Here is a 20,432-nt window from a genome sequence, read left to right on the forward strand (position 1 = left end):
GATAGATAGGTTGATTCTGCTGTTGATTCTGATCAAGAATATTTGACTGCTTCAGTGCATTTCAAGCTTCTGACTAAAATTATAATGCCATTCTTTGGGTCGATATATGTATATTTATATTTTTTATAACAATTTGTTTAGCGAATCAAAGTTTAAAAAGCTCATAACTAAGGCAAAAAATCATTAATTTCAATTTGGCTATAGCTAGCTATATTTTTAGGTAGCGGTTGGGTTAGCTTTTTTGTGCTCTGAAGTTTGCAACACTGTTGTTAAAGTTTAAGTTTTTAAAAGAGAACACAGTAAGTTATTAAGAGTATAAAAAACTCCCTGATAGTGATGGCAAAGAATCATCGATTGTCGGAAAAAACATTCGATGATTGAGAAAATACGAAAAGCATCGATGCATCGATGTTTTCATCAATGTTTTGCGCACCTCTATTATTCGGTTTAAAAATAAAAAACGATTCCACGTGAACATATTTGGTGAATCACAATCTTATGAGATAAACCGGCGGCTTTGGCCAATATTAATTCGGGAGTGATTTGATTGTGATAGAGGGCTGCCGCCGGGTATTGGCGGTCTTAAGTGAACTTGTGGAACTGTGCTTGTGGTGGCTGCGGACGCGGCGCTCAACATGTGAGGTTAAAGCAGATAGACAAACAGACGGCGGCAAGAAAAACAATTTAAATTAACGTCTCGTGGAGATTAACCAGCAGCCGGGATCTGGTGACGTATACCACCTGTGCATCCTAAAGGTAATATATGGTCAGGAAATTCTGCTGCCATCGTCAATCCTCTGGGGGGCCGATGGGTGCTCCCGTGGGCAGCGCAATGTGAATTCGCAAGTAATCGGGTCTGGCCTTCTAGCATTTCGCCTGCATCTGGCAGGTGGATTTCTGCTGAAAATGCTTTCCAAACAAACTGTCCACGGTGTCTCGTGCGTATGGATCTGATATGTGATAGTGAAGAGGTGTTCAATTCAATTGTTGTTAAGCTCAAAAAAGCACATGGCGTGGCGGCGGCATTTACTCACACACACTCATACACGTGGTTGGAGCCCAACACATGTGCGGCGCGCGTTCTCTTCTTCTTCTATGTGTGTGCGCATGTTTGTTATTGTTGTCGGCAAGTGTTTAGTTCTTGTCTCAATATAATTAACAATTCTGGATATAATTTTGTACTGTCTAGAAATGACTATAGTTTGTTTAAGATCAGTTTGTCAGTCGCCGTGTTGCCTGTTTTTCGTGAGAAGTGTGTTGACGGGTGGGGATGGTGCCACGCAGTATGTTCACTTTGGGTCATTTAATTCTTATTTTATTTATTAATTTTGAAAAGAATCCAAGAAATTGTCTTTCTTTGACTTGGGCTTAATTCATTTTTAATACACAGCTAGTTTTAACTTCCTCAAAACAACGAAATGTAAAATGCTGAGTTGTTAAACTTAAAATGTTACAGCTGCTTAATTTGCATAATAATAGGGTTCAACGCTTTTATATTAAAGACTTTGTTGATTTGGCTTAAAAAAATGAATTTAATTTATCAGATTGTTGATTTGGCTTAAAAAAATGAATTTAATTTATCAAATTTAAAGATTGAATTAATAAATAAATATCTTTTATTCTCTTTAAAAGCCCTGTTCCACTGGATTTAAATTGCGAATTTTAAGTGCATAATTTTTTATCTGTTTCTACGGATACTGTGGCAACACTAGTGCCACGCTAATTGTCCACCATGCGCTGGAATGCCAGCGTTGCCCGATATCGTGCAAACTTTGGCGCCAAATTCAAACTGTGATAAAGACATTGACGTTTTGCCTTGCGTACGCTGGACTATTTATTTTATGTAAATTATTTTAGCAATGTTAATCTAGTTTTCGGTCTTTTTCGGGAACTTCCTGTGCTTTTTTTGGCGCGGAACCCGTCGGGGTTCTAGGAGATTATATTTGTCACGCATCTTTGCTAAAATTGGATCGCGATTTTGCACGAGGCATGTCATTTGCTGCTCCACAATGTCGGCCAAAGCGTCCGGCAGCTCGACGCACGACTCCACGAAAATATTGCAGGACGCCAGATCCTTCAGCTGATGTTGCAGCTGGCTGTCGGTGCCAGTCAGCATGAAGTAGCCAGAGTTGCCAAAGAACTTTGGCGGCACTGGTCCTGAATCACCAGAAGTAGAACAGTCGACATTCGGGAATATGACACCCTTTATTACTGCTTTGTCGCTAGAAGGAAATATCTCGTTCATATCCTTATATATTTGATCCAACAATTCAACCTTATCGATGGTACCAGTTCCTTTTGGGGTTCCACTACTGTGATGGGTCTTCTTCTTCTTACAGTTGTTAGCTTCATTTTTCATTCCTTTGGATAGCGCCACAAGCGGAGGCTGTTTGGTGTGCTTTGGCAGGTTCCTGTCTAATATGGCGGTGCTCTTTAGGTTGTCAGACTGATTTTCCCACTTAACATTCGCTACTGCTTCGTCGCTTTGGGGATTTATCTCGTGCAGATCCGTCCATAGTTGATCCAATTCCGCCTCATCGGTGGTACTTACTGCATCATATGAGGAGTATTGTTCTTCGTTTTTATCCAAAGAATTTCCTAGCTCCCAGTTTTTCAATGTTAGCTCCTCCTTTTGCTCTGACGTGGGCACAAGCGAAGGCCGGTTGATGTGCGTTGCCATGTTCCCGTCGATAATGTCGCTGCTTTCTAAACTGTCAGACTGCTTGTCCCACTGAACATCAGGAGACAAACCACCATTTGCTACTGCCTCGTTGCTAGGACGTAATATATCGTCCAGATCCTTTAATATTTGATCCAATTTTGCCTGATCGAAGCTAAATATAGGCGAGGAAGAGTGTTGTTCTTCGTCTTTATCCAAGTCATTTCCCAGCTTCCAGACATTCCGAGTTTTATCTGGGGTTCCACCGGGTGGAAGGGCTCTTTTCTTCTTTACCATTTTAGCACAGGACACTAGATTATCGAATTGCTGTACCACGGCGAAATTCGGGGACAAGCTACCTTTTGGTACTACCTTTTCGTCGGTGGGACAAAATATCTCGTCCAGATCCTTCCAAATTTGATGCAACAATTCATCCTCATCGATGGTGCTTATGGAATCGGTTGAAGACGATTCTTCTTCGTCTTTATCCAGAGCATTTCCCACCTCCCAGGCATTGCGCGTTCCTTTTGGGGTTCCCCCAAGTTTATGGGCTTCTTTCTTCTGCACAAACTCGTCACATGATGTGATTGTTACTTCCTCCTCTTGCTCCGCCGTCGACACAAGCGGAGACCGGTTGATGTGCTCAGCCAGGTTTTCGTCTATATTGACCCTTCTTTCTAAATTGCTGGACTTCCTTCCCAGATGGTTCTTTTGCTCTTCTTTAGCGGCATTTTTCTTAACAGTGGCCGCTTTGCGCTGTCGTCTTGTTTTTACCTTCCTGGGCATTATTTTTCGTCCTTATTTTCTTAACGAAAGTATGTGGTCCGCATGAATTTTGGCTTCCGAATAAAATGAAATTTTTTGTGCTTGACTTTGACATTGACACATAACATTTGACAGCTTTGGCCATGCAGCCTTGATATTTTTGAAAGACTAAATTTATGCTTGCTTATTTCCAGTTAATGTGGAAGACCTAATTGGAGCGTAATGGACTCTCGAATGCTGAACGTATTCCAGGAAGATCCCTTCGAGGGAAGCTTTGCTAAATATGAAACTGAACCAGACTTCTGGTCACCCAATAATGAGTAAGTGTAGTCCGTCCTTTCTCTTGAGTAAGAAGAAACTCATGCCATACCGCCATCTCCTCTAGTCTTGAGCTGACAGACACACTCAACGGCATTCTGCCAATCGCGCCCACAGACGAATCTCTGCTGACACCCAGCCGGGAGGAGGAGCTGCAAAACAGAAAAAACCTGGTAGGTTTGGCTGAAGAAGCGTTCACGTGGTCGGTCTTAGGTTCTATAAGTATCGATTCTTTGAATAGCTGATCTACAGTGACTTTGTGGAGCAGCAGCTGGACGGCGAGGATGCCAATCTGCTCAATGCCAAGGTCTACAATGAGGTGGAGGCGGTCTACGATCAGCAGCGCCAGATTAGTGCCCTCGTGGACTACGACCGAGAAGATGATACCCACGACGAGGATGACGTGCAGAGCCAGTGCAGTAACTCCACATTTCGCACGCGCACGGACAGTTCCTCCATTGGTGACTACGAGTCGCATTCCAGCGACTACGAGGACGAGTTCGATGATATCGTCGACGGGGACTTGAACAATGGCACAGTCCCCAGCTTGCATCAAACCATCATAAATGAGCGCAAGATTCGTACCCTAAGCACCAATACCATTACCTCAGAGAATGACGCATTCGGTCTGAATATTGATGTAAATAACTTTGACTTGGCTGATTTTATCACCAAAGATGACTTTGCCGAGAACCTCAACGCTTGCCGCATAAAAGAGGCTATAAAAACGCAAGCACCAGCTATACACATTGCTGAGACAGTGAGAGCCCCAGCTCCTGCTCCTGTCCCTGTCCCCACTTCTGCTCCCATTAGTCCCCCAAAAGTGGTGGTGCCAAGGCCCGCAGTAATTCTCTCCAAGGGTCTCAACTCTGATGATGATGATGATTCCGACTCGATCATTGATGTTGAAACTGTAGATGTTGTCGATGTGGACGAGACTTTATGGGCAGCTGGACAAACTGCCGATGATTTATGCTTTGTGGACAATGTGAAGGACGATCCATCCTGGTGTCCCAAGGTCAACAAGAAGTCTACCGTGTCACCGGTTAAGGAGGTTAGTACTACAACTAAGTAAAACATGACATAACTAACTATATCTCCTATATTCAAGCAGCATAAATCAGCACCGCAGCCGGTAGAAGTCCCGGTTGTAGTTGCAAGCAAGCCCAAGACAGCAGCAAACATATGCTTGGTGCCCAACAAGAAGCAGTGCGACTTCCTTAAACGAAAGGTTGGCTCCTCCGTTACGAGCAAGTCAAGCAAGTTGGCAGCCAAAAAAGCGCATGATGCCACAAAAACTGTTGGCAACAAACAGCCGGCAGTAAGCCAAGTTCAAGGCAAGGGATTGGGTTCGAGTGGAAAGAACCTGTCGCTGCTGAAGCAGGAAAGGGAAGCCGCTGCAGCGGTAGAAGCGTCTGTACAACCTTCTCCCACAATTACGCCATCGCCAACGCCCACACCCACACCCACGCCGTCTACGGTAACGGCTACAAAGCGAAAACTGAACCTAGAGGAATATAAACAGCGGCGTTGTGGCGGCGCTTTAGCTGTCCCTAAAACGAAGCCCCCTCCTGCTAAGCAGCCAAAGTTGGAAACCCCTTCACCTTTGCCAGTCCCTGCTGTGAAACCAACGCCATCGCCCCAGAAAGCTGTTATAGCCAATATAGTAAGCAGTCTAAAGTGCCCCAGCAAAGAAATCAGTGCCGTGCCCATGGACCCAATTACCGTGGCCAAGAACAAGGTGTTACGCATGCTAGAGATGAAGCGGGCTCAGCAACTCAAGATCATCGATTCACGCGTGTCAGCGAAGGTGCCGCGCGTAACGAAGCTGCCGCCACTTAAGGATATTGTCAAGGATACATACTGTATGGAGGTGGATCCAGAGCCAGAGACTCCTGCCAAGCAGAGCAATAAGCTCCACCCGGACTACGAGGAGATCATCATTGTTTCGGTTAGCTGCAACACGGATATAACGATACCGCCGAATCAGCTAAGCAAGGCCTCGCCGCGCTCGCTGCTGAAGTCATCGGTCCTGCTGTACAATATATCCAATGGGCAAGATGCTAACAAAAATATGAGCAACTCCCTGATAGCTAGTATACAAAGCGAGGTGGTTAGACAAACCAGCTGCACAGCTCTCGCCTCCTTGGCGCAAAATTCTGCGAAGGCTTCGACTGATAAAAATATTCAGCATGGCGAGGACATGGTCATCATGCACTTGCCCAAGGATCGTGTGCGTAAGGCTCTTGTGAGCATGGCCACCCAGACAGATCTGCAGCCCGAATTCCCCCTCATGGCGCTACCAACCGTAAGAAAGTCTCGTGAGCGAACGCGACGGAATTATCGGAAGCGACGGTGTCATAGATCGGCCTCGGGCTCAAACGGATCAAGTTCCTCAAGGGGCTCTTACACGGACTGCAGCAGCTTGGCAAGCTCTCGGTCTCGGTCTAGATCCAATTCCATTGAGCAGCTGCGAGACCTGGAGGCAGGTGCCACTGGTAGCAGTATTGGCCACGGTGGTGGTTATTCCTCGCGTAGCACACACCGCCACCGCAGCTCGGTGAGCTCATCGTCGTACTCAGAGGCAGGGAAGTACGAGCGCCGGCAACGTCGCACTAGTTACAACAAGCGGAGGTCTAAAAACCAAAAACGAAGCTCCTTTTCCTCCTCTGGATCTGCCTCCGAGAACAGCGATCGCGAGCGCAGTCGCAGTCCGCATCGCAGAATACAGCGGTCGCGCTCTCGCTCCAGGTCTGACACACGGTGCCAAAATAACAACAATAGACGCGGATTTACGGACCGCAACGTATCGCAGCCCGCTGTGGAGGAGCGTCGCATCGTCTACGTCGGACGCATTGAGCAGGAGACTACCAAGGAGCTGCTGCGGCGGAAATTTTTGCCCTACGGCAGTATCAAGCAGATAACAATACACTACAAGGAGAATGGGTAAGCAGCTTTAAAGCCAATTAAATCTGTTATCCAAGCTTACAGTTGGATTTTTTTAAACTTACAGAATGAAGTACGGCTTTGTGACGTACGAGAGAGCGCAGGACGCATTCACGGCCATAGACACGAGTCCCAGGGACCCCCAAATCAACATGTATGATATTAGTTTTGGCGGCAGGCGTGCCTTCTGCCGTGCTTCCTACGCTGACTTGGGTGAGTAGATACAAAACGTTGCATGTTTTATTTTTCAAACTTCTCTAATTTTTCCTTCTAGATAACGCTGGTATCAACAACTACCACACGTATGTGTTTCCCCAGGAGACCCCAGCTCCCAAAGTGCAGGAGGAGGATTCCTTCGAAGCTTTGTTGCGGAAAGTAAAGGCGAAGCTTAATGCTGGCAAGCCTGCATCTTCCGAGGCGGCACCGGTTGTTTCGGAGGCACAGCCTGTACCCCAGAATCAGGACCAGCAATGACATATTGGCAGGAAAAGGCTAACATTCTTATTTTTGCATATTCTGAGAATGTGAGAATGTGTCCACTACTACCTGCTTGTATCTTTCTGCATGAATAGTAGTTCAATCCCCGAAGTTTCTAGCTGTACAACTTAATAGCCTGATAATGATTCATAACTAATCATATGAACTAGTTGACAGCAATTCAAAAACTAGGATAAATTTAATGACCGATAATGAAAACAAAACAAAAACAAAACGGAAGCAACAAGAAATTGAAACGAAAATGGAATTGTGATAACCGCGTAATGCAAACAAAGTCATTTATTGCATGTAAGTTAGCAGAAGATCCATAGAAATAGTTAATCCAATCCGATTAGAGCTTCGTAACAATCTATTAAACCACCAAACCAATGGAACTGAATACAGAAACAGCCACCCAGCCAACTATAATAGCAGTAACAACAACGAAACAGGTAACAAGGACGGACAAGCCGTTTATATTAAAAAGAACACAAAGATAAATACAAATAAAATATTTGAAAGAGAGCAAGGAACGCGCATGCAGCATGTGTCGGCCACGAATTAAACTGTTGATAACTAAACTTTGATATTAGTTTGTAAAGAGAATATTTTGTACGTACGTTTAATTTAATCATTGAATAGCAACCAACCAACCAACCATCAACCACAAAAGCTGCACTTTAACTAGCCACGTACTACCTATGTTTAAAATCCGGCAACACAGACTGATAGGCAGATCAGTTGAGTTTCTTTAGTTTTTTGTAGAATTTTTTGAAATTTGTTCAAGTATACTTGGACTGACTTTGCTTAAAGCCCGTTATTGATTTAGGAACGTTAACTAAAATAAAACAACAAATGAGTTTAAACAATGCCCAAGAACACTATGAAAGACGCAACTATTAGTTACTTAGGCGCAAAGAAAACGTATTTTAAGTATCAACCACAAATTGTTTTTTAAGTTCTTTTGTACTCCCTTCGTTTTGATAATTTAATAAAACCTTGCTAGTTTCAGAAAAATGAATAAACATTTTGGTGTATTAAAGACTTTAAATCATAAAAGGGGAAAATAGTTTTCACATGGTTGTTTGTAGGATGGAGTTTAATTTGTAACTTAAACTATTGAATATATACAGAGTATACAAACATCGGCTTCCCGAGTTAGCTTTTTTCATATTCATGGTTTTTTCCTTTTAAATTATAATTTGTTCGTTATTTTGTTGCAAATAAGTTTACTGCAGAAGCAATCAATTGGAAAGTTTCCCCGTACGGATGAAAAGGATATATGTATGTAAACTGCATCTATTGCTGCAATTGAAGGCTCCAGCCACAATGAAAGCAGGCACTGCTGTTCCTGGAAGCCAGAAAGACCGCAACAATGGTTGGGGATTTGATCAAGCCAGTCGCCTACCAGGTTGGTCATGTGATTGATTCAGATTGCTCGTCCTTTGGGGCCACTGCTTGGCCACTGCCCATCCTTTGTAAGCGCTTTGTCGTGGTTATGCGAATGAAAGGGTGATTGCCCGACGATGAGGTCTTTAGTGGCCACAGCAGACAAATAACGAGAGTTAATGGTGATGGTCGCGTCATTACACAACTCTGCTCAAGTAAAGTCGCTCGTTTTGGGATAATTAAATGGGGTGTGTCTGTTTTCGCAAAGCCCTTGGCTTGATCGTCCACTTCTTGGACAGTCTAATTGGCATCAGGCAACATCAATACCCACTCGCGATGTCTATCAGCAACACGTGGAGATGACCATGTTAAGCGCTTGGTTTCTCCCAATTATTGTGTGTAATTTACTAACTTTTCCAGACCAACATTATTTCTGTTGACAAAATGGCATAGCAATTAATTACATTGTGTTTACTGTAAAGCATATGCTGTTATTGTTAAGTTGGTAAACAGGGAAAACTAACAACTAAAACACGTACCCGCCCCGTGGGACGTAGGATGTGGGACTTGGGAGGCTCGCAATAAAGGCAGACGGGAAAGAACTATGTCGACACAATGCGATTGTGGCAGCCTTTGTCTGTGAAAGGGAAACACAGTAAAACTGAAATTCAAGGAGCTGTGCTGTGAGCTCCTCTGTCTATCTGTCTGTTTGTCGATGCCATCTTATGGATGAAAAGTGTCACTTGCAAACGCTTTCAAGCTACGTAAACAACAAGCGGCATATCAAAAACAGTCGACATTTGAGTTTTCATGCTGAGTAGTGAAGGGACTAAGCAAATAATTGACGGTTTAAAGTTAGTTGGATGTTGTTTATTATAATTTTTATTAACTCGGAACTTTTCTAACTCGTTATTTGCTATTATGAACACCAGTTGGATGTATCAAAGTTCCGAGACGCCTTAAATTTTAATGATGACAAGTTTAAGTATAACTTGCGTCCACCTTTTAGTCTCTTAAAGGTCTCCCAAGAAGTTGACTCGAGCTTGCATTTTTGCCTCTAATGAAGCTCCCCCTTGAAAATATTTCTATTGTATCTTATTTGAAATTCCCGCTGCCAGGTTGGCAGTGGGGAATGACCAGCTCAAGCGCTGCAGTTGACACCTACTCCTCGTACTGGGAATTGGGTGAAGAATTCGCGTAATATTGAGAGCCTGGCTAGCGACAGTTACACTTGAAATGCTTGCCCTCTACTTTGACTCCATTTGCAGCACCTGCACCTGCGCCTGCGCCAGCCCCACCATCTTTTTGGCCCAATCGTTTGGCCAAACTGTGTTGTGGTTTCAGTTCGGCTTTGGGCACTCAACAGTGCGGCGGTTTCTCCTCGCAAGGCGCTTCTGTTCGGGCAGTGAAACAGCACTGGAGTGCGAAATCCCAGAAGTGAGATTCGGCCGGCGGTTGTCGTTGGAGCAGTGCGAATAAATATCACTTATGAACACGAGCCAAGATCCTGGAGCGGGGTAATGCGTGATGCGGATGTGTCGCCTCGCATGCTGAATTGACTTAAATAACCCGGCACGTTATCCACCATCCCTGGACAGCAGGATTCAGCATCCAAGGTAGGCGTCCATAGGCAAAGTACTTCAATTGAATACCCTCGTTCGACGCCACGTAACAAACATATAGTATTTAGTGATTTATGGGCCAGTCCAAAACGTAGAGCATTAATCAGGCCGCACACACTAAAATAACGTGGACGCCGACGAAAAGGCAGCCACCGTTCTCAGTCCCCCAGCCATGCCTTCGGGTGTGTGTGCTCTGATAAATGCCGGGCATTAGTTAAAACTTGAACAAAATGTGGTCCGTTTTTGGACCAGAGATGCTTCTCTGTATTCATGGCTTTGGGCCTTGGAGGCGACGCGACGATTTCAGGCCCACGAGGACCAGAAATGAGAATGGAAAACTCATTTCCCGTCATCGCCAAAGCAACGCAAATTGAATATGGTTCGTTTGGGCTGAGATTTTCCGTTTTGCTTAGCCCTAAACAGGATATTGTTTTTAGGACGTTGCCGCCTCTCAGCCAACGAAAAGGGAAATTAGCATTTTAGGCGGATTTATTTGGCGGTTAAGAAGCGGTCTTGCCACGTCCGCCCAATCGTTTGATGTCCATCCATGCAGACGCCCCCAAGCCGCCTTGCTCCTGACAGGTTAATTAGGCCTTCGGAGCATTTATGGAACCGATGCAGCCCTCGAAACGGACCATTCCTCCTGGCCGGCGATTCATGAATCCGAGCTAGTGCCCCGCACGTGACCAACGGAGGTGAACGTGCTCCAGGACCAAACCGGGCAATCGGCCATCTGTCCCAAACGAATGAGAAACGTTTTATGACAAATATTTATATTGAATTTGATTGGTTTTTGTTTCGGTTCGATTTGTTGATAGCACACGCTCCGAATTTCTCCAATAACTCCTGTGATGGGGTCTTTGGATGAAAACCAAACACAATGGCCACATTCACAAAAAAAAAAATAATAAAATGCTGGACATGCATAAATCAACTGGTGTTGGTCCCCCTAAATGTGACTAGTTCTACCCATATAAGTAGGCTATAAAATATTTTAGCTGCCAAACCCTATGAAGAAATGCGAATTTTTCAATGAAAACTAAACAGTCGTAGAATAAAAATAATGTTTATAGAACTAAAGAATTTAATCATAGAGCATTCGGACTATTAAACTGTGTTGAAATTTATTAAAAACAATTAAGTTAAACAAGTTCTTCATGTCGAAATGTATATACCTCGAAAACTTAAAACATACGCATTCTTTTAATAGTTATTTATTCATAACTAAGCCAAAAAAGCATTAATTTCAATTCGGAAAACGTATTTATGCTTGTTTTTGCTAGGTTAATAAATCTGCATATCCAGTTTAAAATTAAAAATTTTGACGATTTTTTACAATTTTAATGATGTAACCCCTTATAAAATTTCGAAATTTTCAAAAGATTTGAAAAAATTTGTATTTTGACCCGACATAGCTAGGTCGATTCGGCTGTTGATTTTGATCAAAAATATATATGATTTATGGGGTCGGAAATGACTCCTTCAGGCTTTACAAGCTTGTTAGTAATACCCTGAAAGGGTATAACGAGAAATTATTTCATTCATGGTTTTGCCTTCTCTGAACTAAATATCCAAGTGATTAACTGCTTTAAAATATAATTTCCTGTTGTTGTCGAAGTTTTGTTTTCGTGTTGCTTTTCAACAAGGATGGAAAATGCTGTGGTCGCAACTGTTGCACAATTTTCTGCACATACACTCAGCCACTAATTTGAATACGGCGGACAACACGGTTTCCCGGAAAGCGGCAACACAGTAATTCAACGGAATGTGTGGGAGCCTGGAGACTTGATAATTATTAAGGCTAATTAGTCTTATCCAACTCACGCTGAGATAAGCCCGTGGCAATAGCAAGTCCTTGCATTGAACAGCTCATTATGTTATGCAAAGAAGTGCGTATGCGTATGCGTGTGCTGGCAATCAATTAAACTGATTGCCACACTGCAGTGCCGGAAATTGGCCAATTAATGAAGCGATTGCGGGGTTCTCAAGGGGCTCTCCCGGAACATATAAAATTGTAGAGGAATTGCTGTAAATCCTAACGTAAATCCTCTATAGGGAAATTTACATTTTCCACGAAATGTATCTTAATTTATCAGATTGACAGCCTACCCAAAGTAAACAAAATAAGTGTGTAGAAATGGACTCACCTAAATGAGTTTTAACTAGTTAATTAGAAAAACATTTCTGCATAAATGTTGTTAAAGCTAATCTATTAAATTCGTACTAAAGCACTTCGATAGGGTGCTTTTAGAAAATCTCTTTAAACCTCTGAATTAAATTAAATGGTTTTCCATGATGATTCACCATGGAAGCTGGAACATATTGACATAAGGGCGCTCACTTACAATCTCACAATGTATACAGAAACACTTAGTTACCTGAAGCCGTGTATTTGGAGCCCCTGACAACACATTAATGGTGTCCCTGCTGATTGACTTTCATGTCTAGGAAACCTTTCCGAAATCCTCGAATTTGAGCGTACACACATACAGATATGTGTGAGAGGGGTCTTAGTGCGTAGGGCAGCATTCCGAACCACTTGAACTTGCGTCCTGGCGCCCCTGAATCCTCTGCTCCACATTCCCGGCTAGTCGTAAATCTCATTTTCAGTCTGTTTGCCTTTTGCCTTCGACTTAAGCTAAGGCTTTGAGCTCTTGACTGCTGGCTTCCAAACACTTGTTTGCCCAAGTCGTAGGCCAAGGGAACGGGCATGTTTACCCTGCCCGAGTGCCATCTCGTGCTCAACTTCATCTTTAAAACGCGCCCAAGTCCTGGGTATACACTAGCAGCCAAAAATACAAAATAGTACATCATTGAAATGTCTTCTTCAGAGAACTAATGGAATTTATTGATTAAATTTTGTATCTAATAATAGTTTTATTTTAAAGAGATTTGTATTATCAGAATATGTATTAAGTTTATGGAGTCACTTTCAGCTACGTTTGAAGTTTATTTCTCTACAAAGAAAGGAAAGCAAAGACCATACTGTCCTTTAATTGCTCTTTGCAGTTTGGCTTACTTAACCCCAAAGGTATTCGTGTACGTGGCAGCTTTTAAATTCTCCATTTGGAAGTGGACAGTTTCCTGCTTTTGTTTGACAGCATAAATAATGAAAACTTTAAGCCCACAGGAGTCCGGCACTCGCTATTGCCAAGAGCTCAGGAAAGTTTTGCTGTTTGCCAACGCACCGAACAAGGCAGAATTGCAGTTTTCCTCTTTCTGTGTTGACTCTGTGAAAATTGCTCTCGAGCGATGCCCCGTTTTTGCCCATTTCTATGGCTTCTGTTTATGTTGCTCTTCAGCTTGCATTTTTCTGATGCGTATTCCTTTATAACGCTCTGTACCCAGTGCACGTAGCATCTAATTGGCAGCAAAAAAAAGTCACACGAAACCCTCAAGAATTACAATTGCATATAAAAATATAGTTAATATCGATTAAAAAATGGTATTTAACCTTCAGTCAGAAGATAAAAAGAAAGTGAAGGAGTCATTTCCGACCTGATAATCTATATATATTTTTGATCAGCATCAACAGGCAAATCTTCCTAGCTATATCCGTGCGAAACAATTTTTTTTTCAGAAAAAAACCCATTTCTTGAAAAATAGGAAAGGGGTTACATCATTAAAATTGTAAAAAATCGGCCAAAATTCACACTTTAAATGGAGTATGCAATTTTATTGACCCGCTAAAAATTAACATACGACCACTTTCCGAATGGAAATTAATGCTTTTTTGGCTTAGTTCTGAGTTTATTACATTTTGATTTTCGAACCTATTTGCATATAAAAATATAGTTAATATCGATTAAAAAATGATATTGTATCTTCAGTCAGAAGCTTAAAATAACTTGAAGGAGTCATTTCCGACCCTATAAATTATAGGAAGTTTAATTAAACTGCAAATGAACATAAAAACAATTTCCGAATTAAAATTAATGCTTATATAGCTTAATTATGAGTTTTTTAATATTTTGATTGGTCGTAAAACTTGTATATAAAATATAGTTAATATCGAATAAAATATGGTATTGCACCTTCAGTCAGAAGCTTAAAAGAAAGTGAAGGAGTCATTTCCGACCCTATAATCATATTCTTTTAAATAGAGTATGCAGTTTTATTGGCCTGCTAAAAATTAACGCTTTCCGAATTGAAATTAATCCTTATTTGGCTTAGTTATGAGTTTTTTAAAATCGATAAATAATATAGTTCAGCAAGTTTAACAAAGCGGATAATACCAGTCTTGCAATAAACTTGACAAGAGAATGGTATCCATATATATTTGAAGTTAGCTCTGTAATCTTGCTAGGAGAGAAATCAAAGATAAACTATCCAATCGTTGAAAACAATTCTTAGCCTAAATCCCTGTATGAAAAATAAATATTAGTTAAGCATAAACCATAAACAATTGCTTTTACCATGGCCAATGGCGCTCAAAGGAGGCGGGGCAAAAAGAGTGCTCTTCTCTCGTGTCCAGTGGCACCTCCCTTCCTCCCGCAAACAATAAACTGCGGACTCTGCCCGCCACGAAGCAAACAAACCTTTTTTATGGGCCTGTTGTTATTATGTTATCACCCACGACCCGCCTGGCATGGTGCCTGGAGCCGGGAGCCTTTGATGGCTGGAGGTGCTCGGAGCGAGGTGCCAACGCTTATCATAACATATGCAATAATAATCCACTGCCATCTGGCCCAGCCACAAAGGATGACATAAAGTTTGATAATAAAGGCGAAATGTGGCCGCACAATTGGCCAGCGGCTTGACGCCTTTGTTGGCCCCCCCAAAAAAGTTTACTATGTTTTCCCCAACCCGCCCAAAAATAAACCAAGCTCATCCCCATCCCCGGCTACATTCACATGGAGGCATATGCCAGCCGGAGGTCCCAGTGATTGGCATTTATGAGTCAGGGCTGTCTGCTTGACTAGCAGGCCCATTAGGGGCAATTATTGATGGTGGCCAAGAGTATCGGTAGCGGAGATGGGGAGGAAACCCTATCCAGGACACCCTGGCGCCCATAAGGGATCCCAAAAAGGGAGAGGCAGCTGCCTCTGCTATTCAGTGCTTGCTTAACTAAACTGTGCGAATACATTTGTCTTCAGCTGCAAATGTAGTGGTAGTTCCTCTTGGGCATGGAAGATTGAAACCCAAAATCAGGACATTATAGCACATTTAAGTTTAAATTTACTGAGTGAATTGAATTAAGCTGGCTTGTAAACTCACAGGCGGCTGAATGAATGGCTAAAATTAATTTCTTGATTTACTGACGACTGCACTTGTATTATTTAATTGAGTTTAAATTTGCAGTGCCATTTAATTTCCCGCAGGACATTACACCCATACACACACACATACACACACGATATGTCAATAAATGCAAATTAATTTGGTAAAATAAACAAAATCCTGCATTAACACACGCACACACAATGACTGCGAATTCAGCCGTGTATTTAATGCAATTGTAAAGTTTCGCATGGAAGACAAAAAGTGTAATTAATGGCTTGTGTTAAACCTCAATCAGGGCGGGAGAGGAAGCCAAAGGAAAGCAGGTCCTTTGGGGGGGAAAAAAGAAAAAAACGGTGGTAGCCAAATGGCACACGAACTTTTCGCAAATTACTTCGCGGGAGACAGCTCAACACAGAAGCCTTGAATGCTCCACTATCTCTGGTCTTTTTTTTTGTGTTTATCCTTCGTGAACCCCACATCCGTTTTGGCTAGTCCTGTGTGCCAGAGTAGAAACTTTGTGTAACCAACTTGTGGTCTTGGCTCCGGCGACAAGCCCTTCCCACTGCCGGCCAGATCCGGCTTCAGTCCTTCGGTCCCAGCTCATGCATGCATAACTAATCCCCGGCATGTCCTGCAGCTGTAATGAAATGCTCTACACGCCGCTCTTACATCTCCATGTAAACTGTTCGGCTTCGTAGCTTATAGAGCGTTAATAGAACTGTATGGTGTACACGTATAAATTAGAAGATACCTAGACTTTGTTAAGTGTTTTGTCTAATATTTGATTTTAGTTATTTTGTCAGATTCAAACATTTTTAAAACAAATTTTATTTAAGAGTTGCTTCTCTGCACCTTAATTGAGATGAGATACAGTCAAGCGTATATCCTTAAATTTTTCCCTCAGTGTACCAACTGGGTCTAACGCCTCCGTTGACATCTGGCCGGATGATGGTCCTTGATGCTTTGATGCTGGGCTCGCAAGAGGCAGGATCTCCTGACTTACCGAGTGGCTGGCTGCGGCGATTATTAATGCAAAACAATTAGCGTGATGTGAAGCGCCTTTAACATTGCCATAGCCATTACGCAATTTGTCGTTGAGCTAATGGAATGGAATAAAGCAGTGAACAGATTTCGCAATCAATTTGCAATCCTGACGGGCCAAAACGAGCCTTAAATACCCCAATTAATATTGCATAAAGTTTAAATGGCATTCAACCGGATCCTCAAGTACATGCAAGGCATTGAAACTTTTAATTATACAATTTCCTTGGAAACGAAATGATACAATCAAATCGTGTGTGTTGTATTTCGGAATTTGAGGAATTTAACAGGTAAAACAAGGATTTACCTTTCGTTTTTAATTTTTTACATTGCTTCCAGTATGTTTATTTTTGCGTGTTCAAGAGTTCATGCCAGTGAGTGTATATACCTGATACACTCATAAAACACTCCTGTCTGTGTTTGTAACAGAAGAGGGTAGAACTCTTAATGGGTTATTTTTGATGGAGTTGGCTACACTTTTTGCAAACATGGTTTGAAATTAATTTCAGTTATTTTATCCGTCCGTACCTATGGTTTCCCACATACGTATGAAGTTTTCCCAGTCATGGAAAGCTAAACAACAACCGTCAGTAATCTGGGCCATTATTTTTTTAGGATTTGGGCAAAATTAGCTATTCAAATGTATTTGGTAGATAAGAATACATCATTCGAGTTTTTGGCACAATTTAAGCCCAGTTGCCAGTTGAAAAGCTCGTACAAACTGATGTTGCACTATTATCCAATGGAACCACTACTAGGAACTGAAATGTATTTTGTTTCTCTTTGTTTCAAATTTATAATAAAAAGCAAAGCGGATGAAATCAAAGCTCTTTCTGCAGCCTAAGGGGAAGCTGTGAAATGGATTTTTAACTAAAGTTTTTTAAAAGCTGACTTGATCCTTTTCTCAGAATTATTCCCGGCAGTCCTTTCGAGATAATAGCATCAATTTGATTTAATTAGTGGCTAACAATAAACAGCAAGTGCTTATAGCTTCCAATCATTTCAAATTGATTTGCATAACTAATGCAGACGATAACCGAGTTCAGAGTTTACCGTCCCCATTTAAAGTACGTTTGAAAAAGACGTTTAATTCAATTAATTGAAAGCCCAAACGGCTCTTAATTAAATGTGGTACGCAAGGAGCACGAAAGTGAAGGACTCCTTGGCCTCGAATTGGATTGGTTGGTCCGACGGTGAATTCAAGACGCCAAGACTGTATGCCTAGTGAAGGACGCTGGCTAATGCAACGACTTGCTGAAATATGAGATTGAAATTGAAGGGAATATCGAAATTAATCTCGTCCTTAGAATTCCTGACTCAACCCGTACATGGGTACTATGCTGGAGGCCCCTTTTCCGAGTGAATAATCAAGATGGAGGCAGAATGGAAATATTTAGACGCCACTTTAAGGTCCTCGGAGGCCGCAGAAGCTCGTCTGGGCCCATTGCCTATTCAGTGGGTGCCCTAAACCACATTGGATTATTGGTCTTGCTTCGCATAAGACAAACAATTTTGACTTTCTCGAATTTAAATAGCCTTTTAAGCGCCAGGCAGCGGCGGCGGCGGCGGAAGCAACAACACAAGAATTGAATTTACAGAGTCCCAGAGCGACGAGGAATGTGCTTGATTGTGTACATGTATTTCGGCAGAGATATTTCGCTTTCCTTTCTTTCTTTCACTTATATCTTCCTGGAGCATTATCAGCAGAATAAACAATGAAATTTTGTGTAAACAATGCGCACGGCCCTCAAAAGTATGCCACGCGAAATGGCAGGATGGCATTGTGGAGGCCGAGGGAGAATCGCTACAACTTTCTCACCTCGCAGGATTCGAATAAAAAAAAAACCCCTAGGCATCAATGTATGTACACATACGAGTATATGTGTATATATTGAAAAAGTTTCCAAGAATCGTGGGTAACGGGAATGGTTAAAATATATACGTGTTTTTTATTAAATAATCCCTATTATTGAATTTACATTCTTTAAGGTTAATCCCAGGCTATAATGAAAAACGTGTCTCTCTTTATCACATGCAGCAAGCCTTAAAGGCTGGGGCTTTTAATTAATATTTATATTGCTTTCTGTTCGAATGTTAAAGAGAGTAAATTGTATTCACTTTATTTTCTTGTCAAGGATACAAAGCTTGTATACTTTTATATCTGGTTTGTTTAAAATAATGGAGTGATGACTGATGATGATTTTAGTGAGACCTACTTTATACGCTTATGGGGGATTTTAATTTTAGTCAGAAGCTCCTAACTCGTGAAGGAGTCATTTGCGACCATATAAATCATATATTTTCTTGATCAGAATCAACAGCCAAATTTTTTCAAAATTTCAAAATTTTATAAGGGGTTACATCGTTAAAATTGTCAAAATTGGCAAAAAATTTAATTTTTCAAAATTTTAAATTGAGTTTGCAGATTTGTTAACCTAATAAAAATTAACATAGAAAAGCTTTCCGAATTAAAAGTAATGAATTTTTGGCGTACTTTTGCGTTTTTTTAAACTTAGATTTGTCATTTAAAATTATAGATATTCAAAGAATGCGAAAATACTAAACTTAGTTATAGGGATCCCATTCTATGTTATAATTAACTCCAAGGGTATATAAACTTCGGCTTCCTAACTTTAGATTCCATTCTTGTTTTCCGTCTGTTAGCCATAAAAGGTACATCGCGAACGCATTTATCTCAGCATAAATGCCAGGCTGCGAGGCATACGCATATAATTTTCTGACGTTTTGGAATTAATTGACTTTAATTGAGGAGGCTTTCTCGAGAAGGAGTCCTGCCTCCAGCCGGATGCAGGAAGGCTCGTCCGCCAACTAGAAATAGACATGAGTGATGGCAACGCAATCCGTTTTGCGTCCAAGTAGGATGCGCCTCTTCGGCGCCCCGAAAAGTAGGCCAAGTAAATAGAGCCCTCCAAATCATAATCGTAGCGAAAGTAATCATGATAATAAAGTGTAGCCAGCCAACTTGGCTAATTGGCGTTCATTCATAAGGGCCGCACAGATTTGTCCAACAGAGAGACAAAGAGAAAGAGAGAAATGACTCTCTCTTCCACAAGCGCCTGCGCCACTTTCTCTCGTCCTTTCACTCGCTCTCTCCTTCGCTCGGTGAGCTTATCCTCGGTAAATGGTAAACAATGGTTGCATCCAAAACAGTTTCAGTTGCTCGCGGGCTGTGCCGAATAACGGTTGTTTGTGCGTGGGGGGCGACGCCATTATTCAGCCGGGTCGCGAACCAGACGAAAACGTAAATAAATGTAACAGTGCCCATTGCATATCTGTGTGTGAGTGTTATCTTGACAATCGCGTGACTTTTTGCCGGCGCCAGCGCCACAAACATTCTTACATGAATTTACATAGTGTACGTACATAGATATGTATATATGTATGTATATCCATCAAGAAAGGTTCAAAGCAGCAATAACACCCCACCAATACACAGGTATGCATAGCCCCAGCACAAGGATATCTGTGTGAGCGAGTGCGGCAGCTAAAAAAAATGTCTTGGCGTTTGTTGTGAGCCCAGCATTTCGGACCATTTACAAGAGGGGAATATTGCGAGTGCAATTTAAATGGGCCTGACACAACGCCGCCACACATGCATGCTCCGTTGTGAGCAACGCCAATCGATAAATTCAAAGGACGCGAAGTGGTTGCCTTCTTTTGCCTCCCGTTTCCTCAAGAATGTGTTATGAGACTTTCGCTAGCAAATATTTCCCGAGTGCGCTGCTGACTTAAGCAAATTTTATGTGCTCTAGCATGTGTGTGTGTGTGTGCCACAGTACTGCCCATCTTCATCTGTGCGGGGCAAAAAGGACAACACTTTCGAACAAAGGACAATCAACTGTGCAGAGACTGAGAAATTTCTAAGAAAATATTGCGAATATTAAGGGTTATTTTTCCATAAAGTTAAAAGGATGTGAGCCACAGCGATATGGAAAATATTTCCATGTTGCCTTGTTATTCATTATTCAACA

General features: G+C 41.9%; 3 protein-coding genes and 1 long non-coding RNA gene across 6 annotated transcripts in view; 2 read left to right on the forward strand and 2 right to left on the reverse strand.

Moving 5' to 3' along the window:
• Positions 1 to 99: 99 nt before the first annotated feature.
• LOC147642627 (uncharacterized) lies at positions 100 to 1,258 on the reverse strand. Its single transcript, XR_015273294.1, has 2 exons — positions 1,035 to 1,258; positions 100 to 950 (listed from the first exon to the last, which is right to left on the reverse strand). It is a non-coding gene; the product is annotated as an uncharacterized LOC147642627 (long non-coding RNA).
• Positions 380 to 8,190, forward strand: srl (PGC-1 family member spargel). Of its 2 annotated transcripts, none has more exons than XM_020959760.2 (7): positions 380 to 756; positions 3,619 to 3,744; positions 3,810 to 3,915; positions 3,984 to 4,796; positions 4,857 to 6,688; positions 6,756 to 6,901; positions 6,963 to 8,190. In XM_020959760.2, exons 2-7 carry the CDS (start codon positions 3,647 to 3,649, stop codon positions 7,160 to 7,162), a joined length of 3,195 nt encoding a protein of 1,064 aa, XP_020815419.2. In that variant the 5' UTR covers positions 380 to 756; positions 3,619 to 3,646; the 3' UTR covers positions 7,163 to 8,190. The 2 variants fall into 2 exon arrangements, with proteins under 2 accessions (XP_020815419.2, XP_020815411.2); XM_020959752.2 differs by having other exon boundaries at positions 411 to 756; positions 4,854 to 6,688.
• Positions 1,810 to 3,555, reverse strand: LOC147642628 (uncharacterized). The gene has a single exon (XM_086840147.1). The coding sequence runs from the start codon at positions 3,443 to 3,445 to the stop codon at positions 1,868 to 1,870; it is 1,578 nt and encodes a 525-aa protein (XP_086696273.1). The 5' UTR covers positions 3,446 to 3,555; the 3' UTR covers positions 1,810 to 1,867.
• A 1,705-nt stretch (positions 8,191 to 9,895) lies between the features above and the next one.
• Positions 9,896 to 20,432, forward strand: part of LOC110176432 (serine/threonine-protein kinase 32A) — a 41,563-nt gene continuing 31,026 nt past the window's right edge. The window contains exon 1 of one of the 2 annotated variants that reach the window (XM_086840160.1): positions 9,896 to 10,170. The gene's annotated coding sequence lies outside the window, so the exon portion shown is untranslated. Of the gene's footprint in view, positions 10,171 to 19,609; positions 19,898 to 20,432 lie in introns of those variants that run through there. The other variant, XM_086840159.1, reaches the window with a different exon arrangement.

Source organism: Drosophila serrata, unplaced genomic scaffold (assembly GCF_035046125.1).
Source record: "Drosophila serrata isolate PLE 108 unplaced genomic scaffold, ASM3504612v1 contig_382, whole genome shotgun sequence".
In the NCBI taxonomy this organism is placed as follows: Eukaryota; Metazoa; Arthropoda; class Insecta; order Diptera; family Drosophilidae; genus Drosophila; species Drosophila serrata.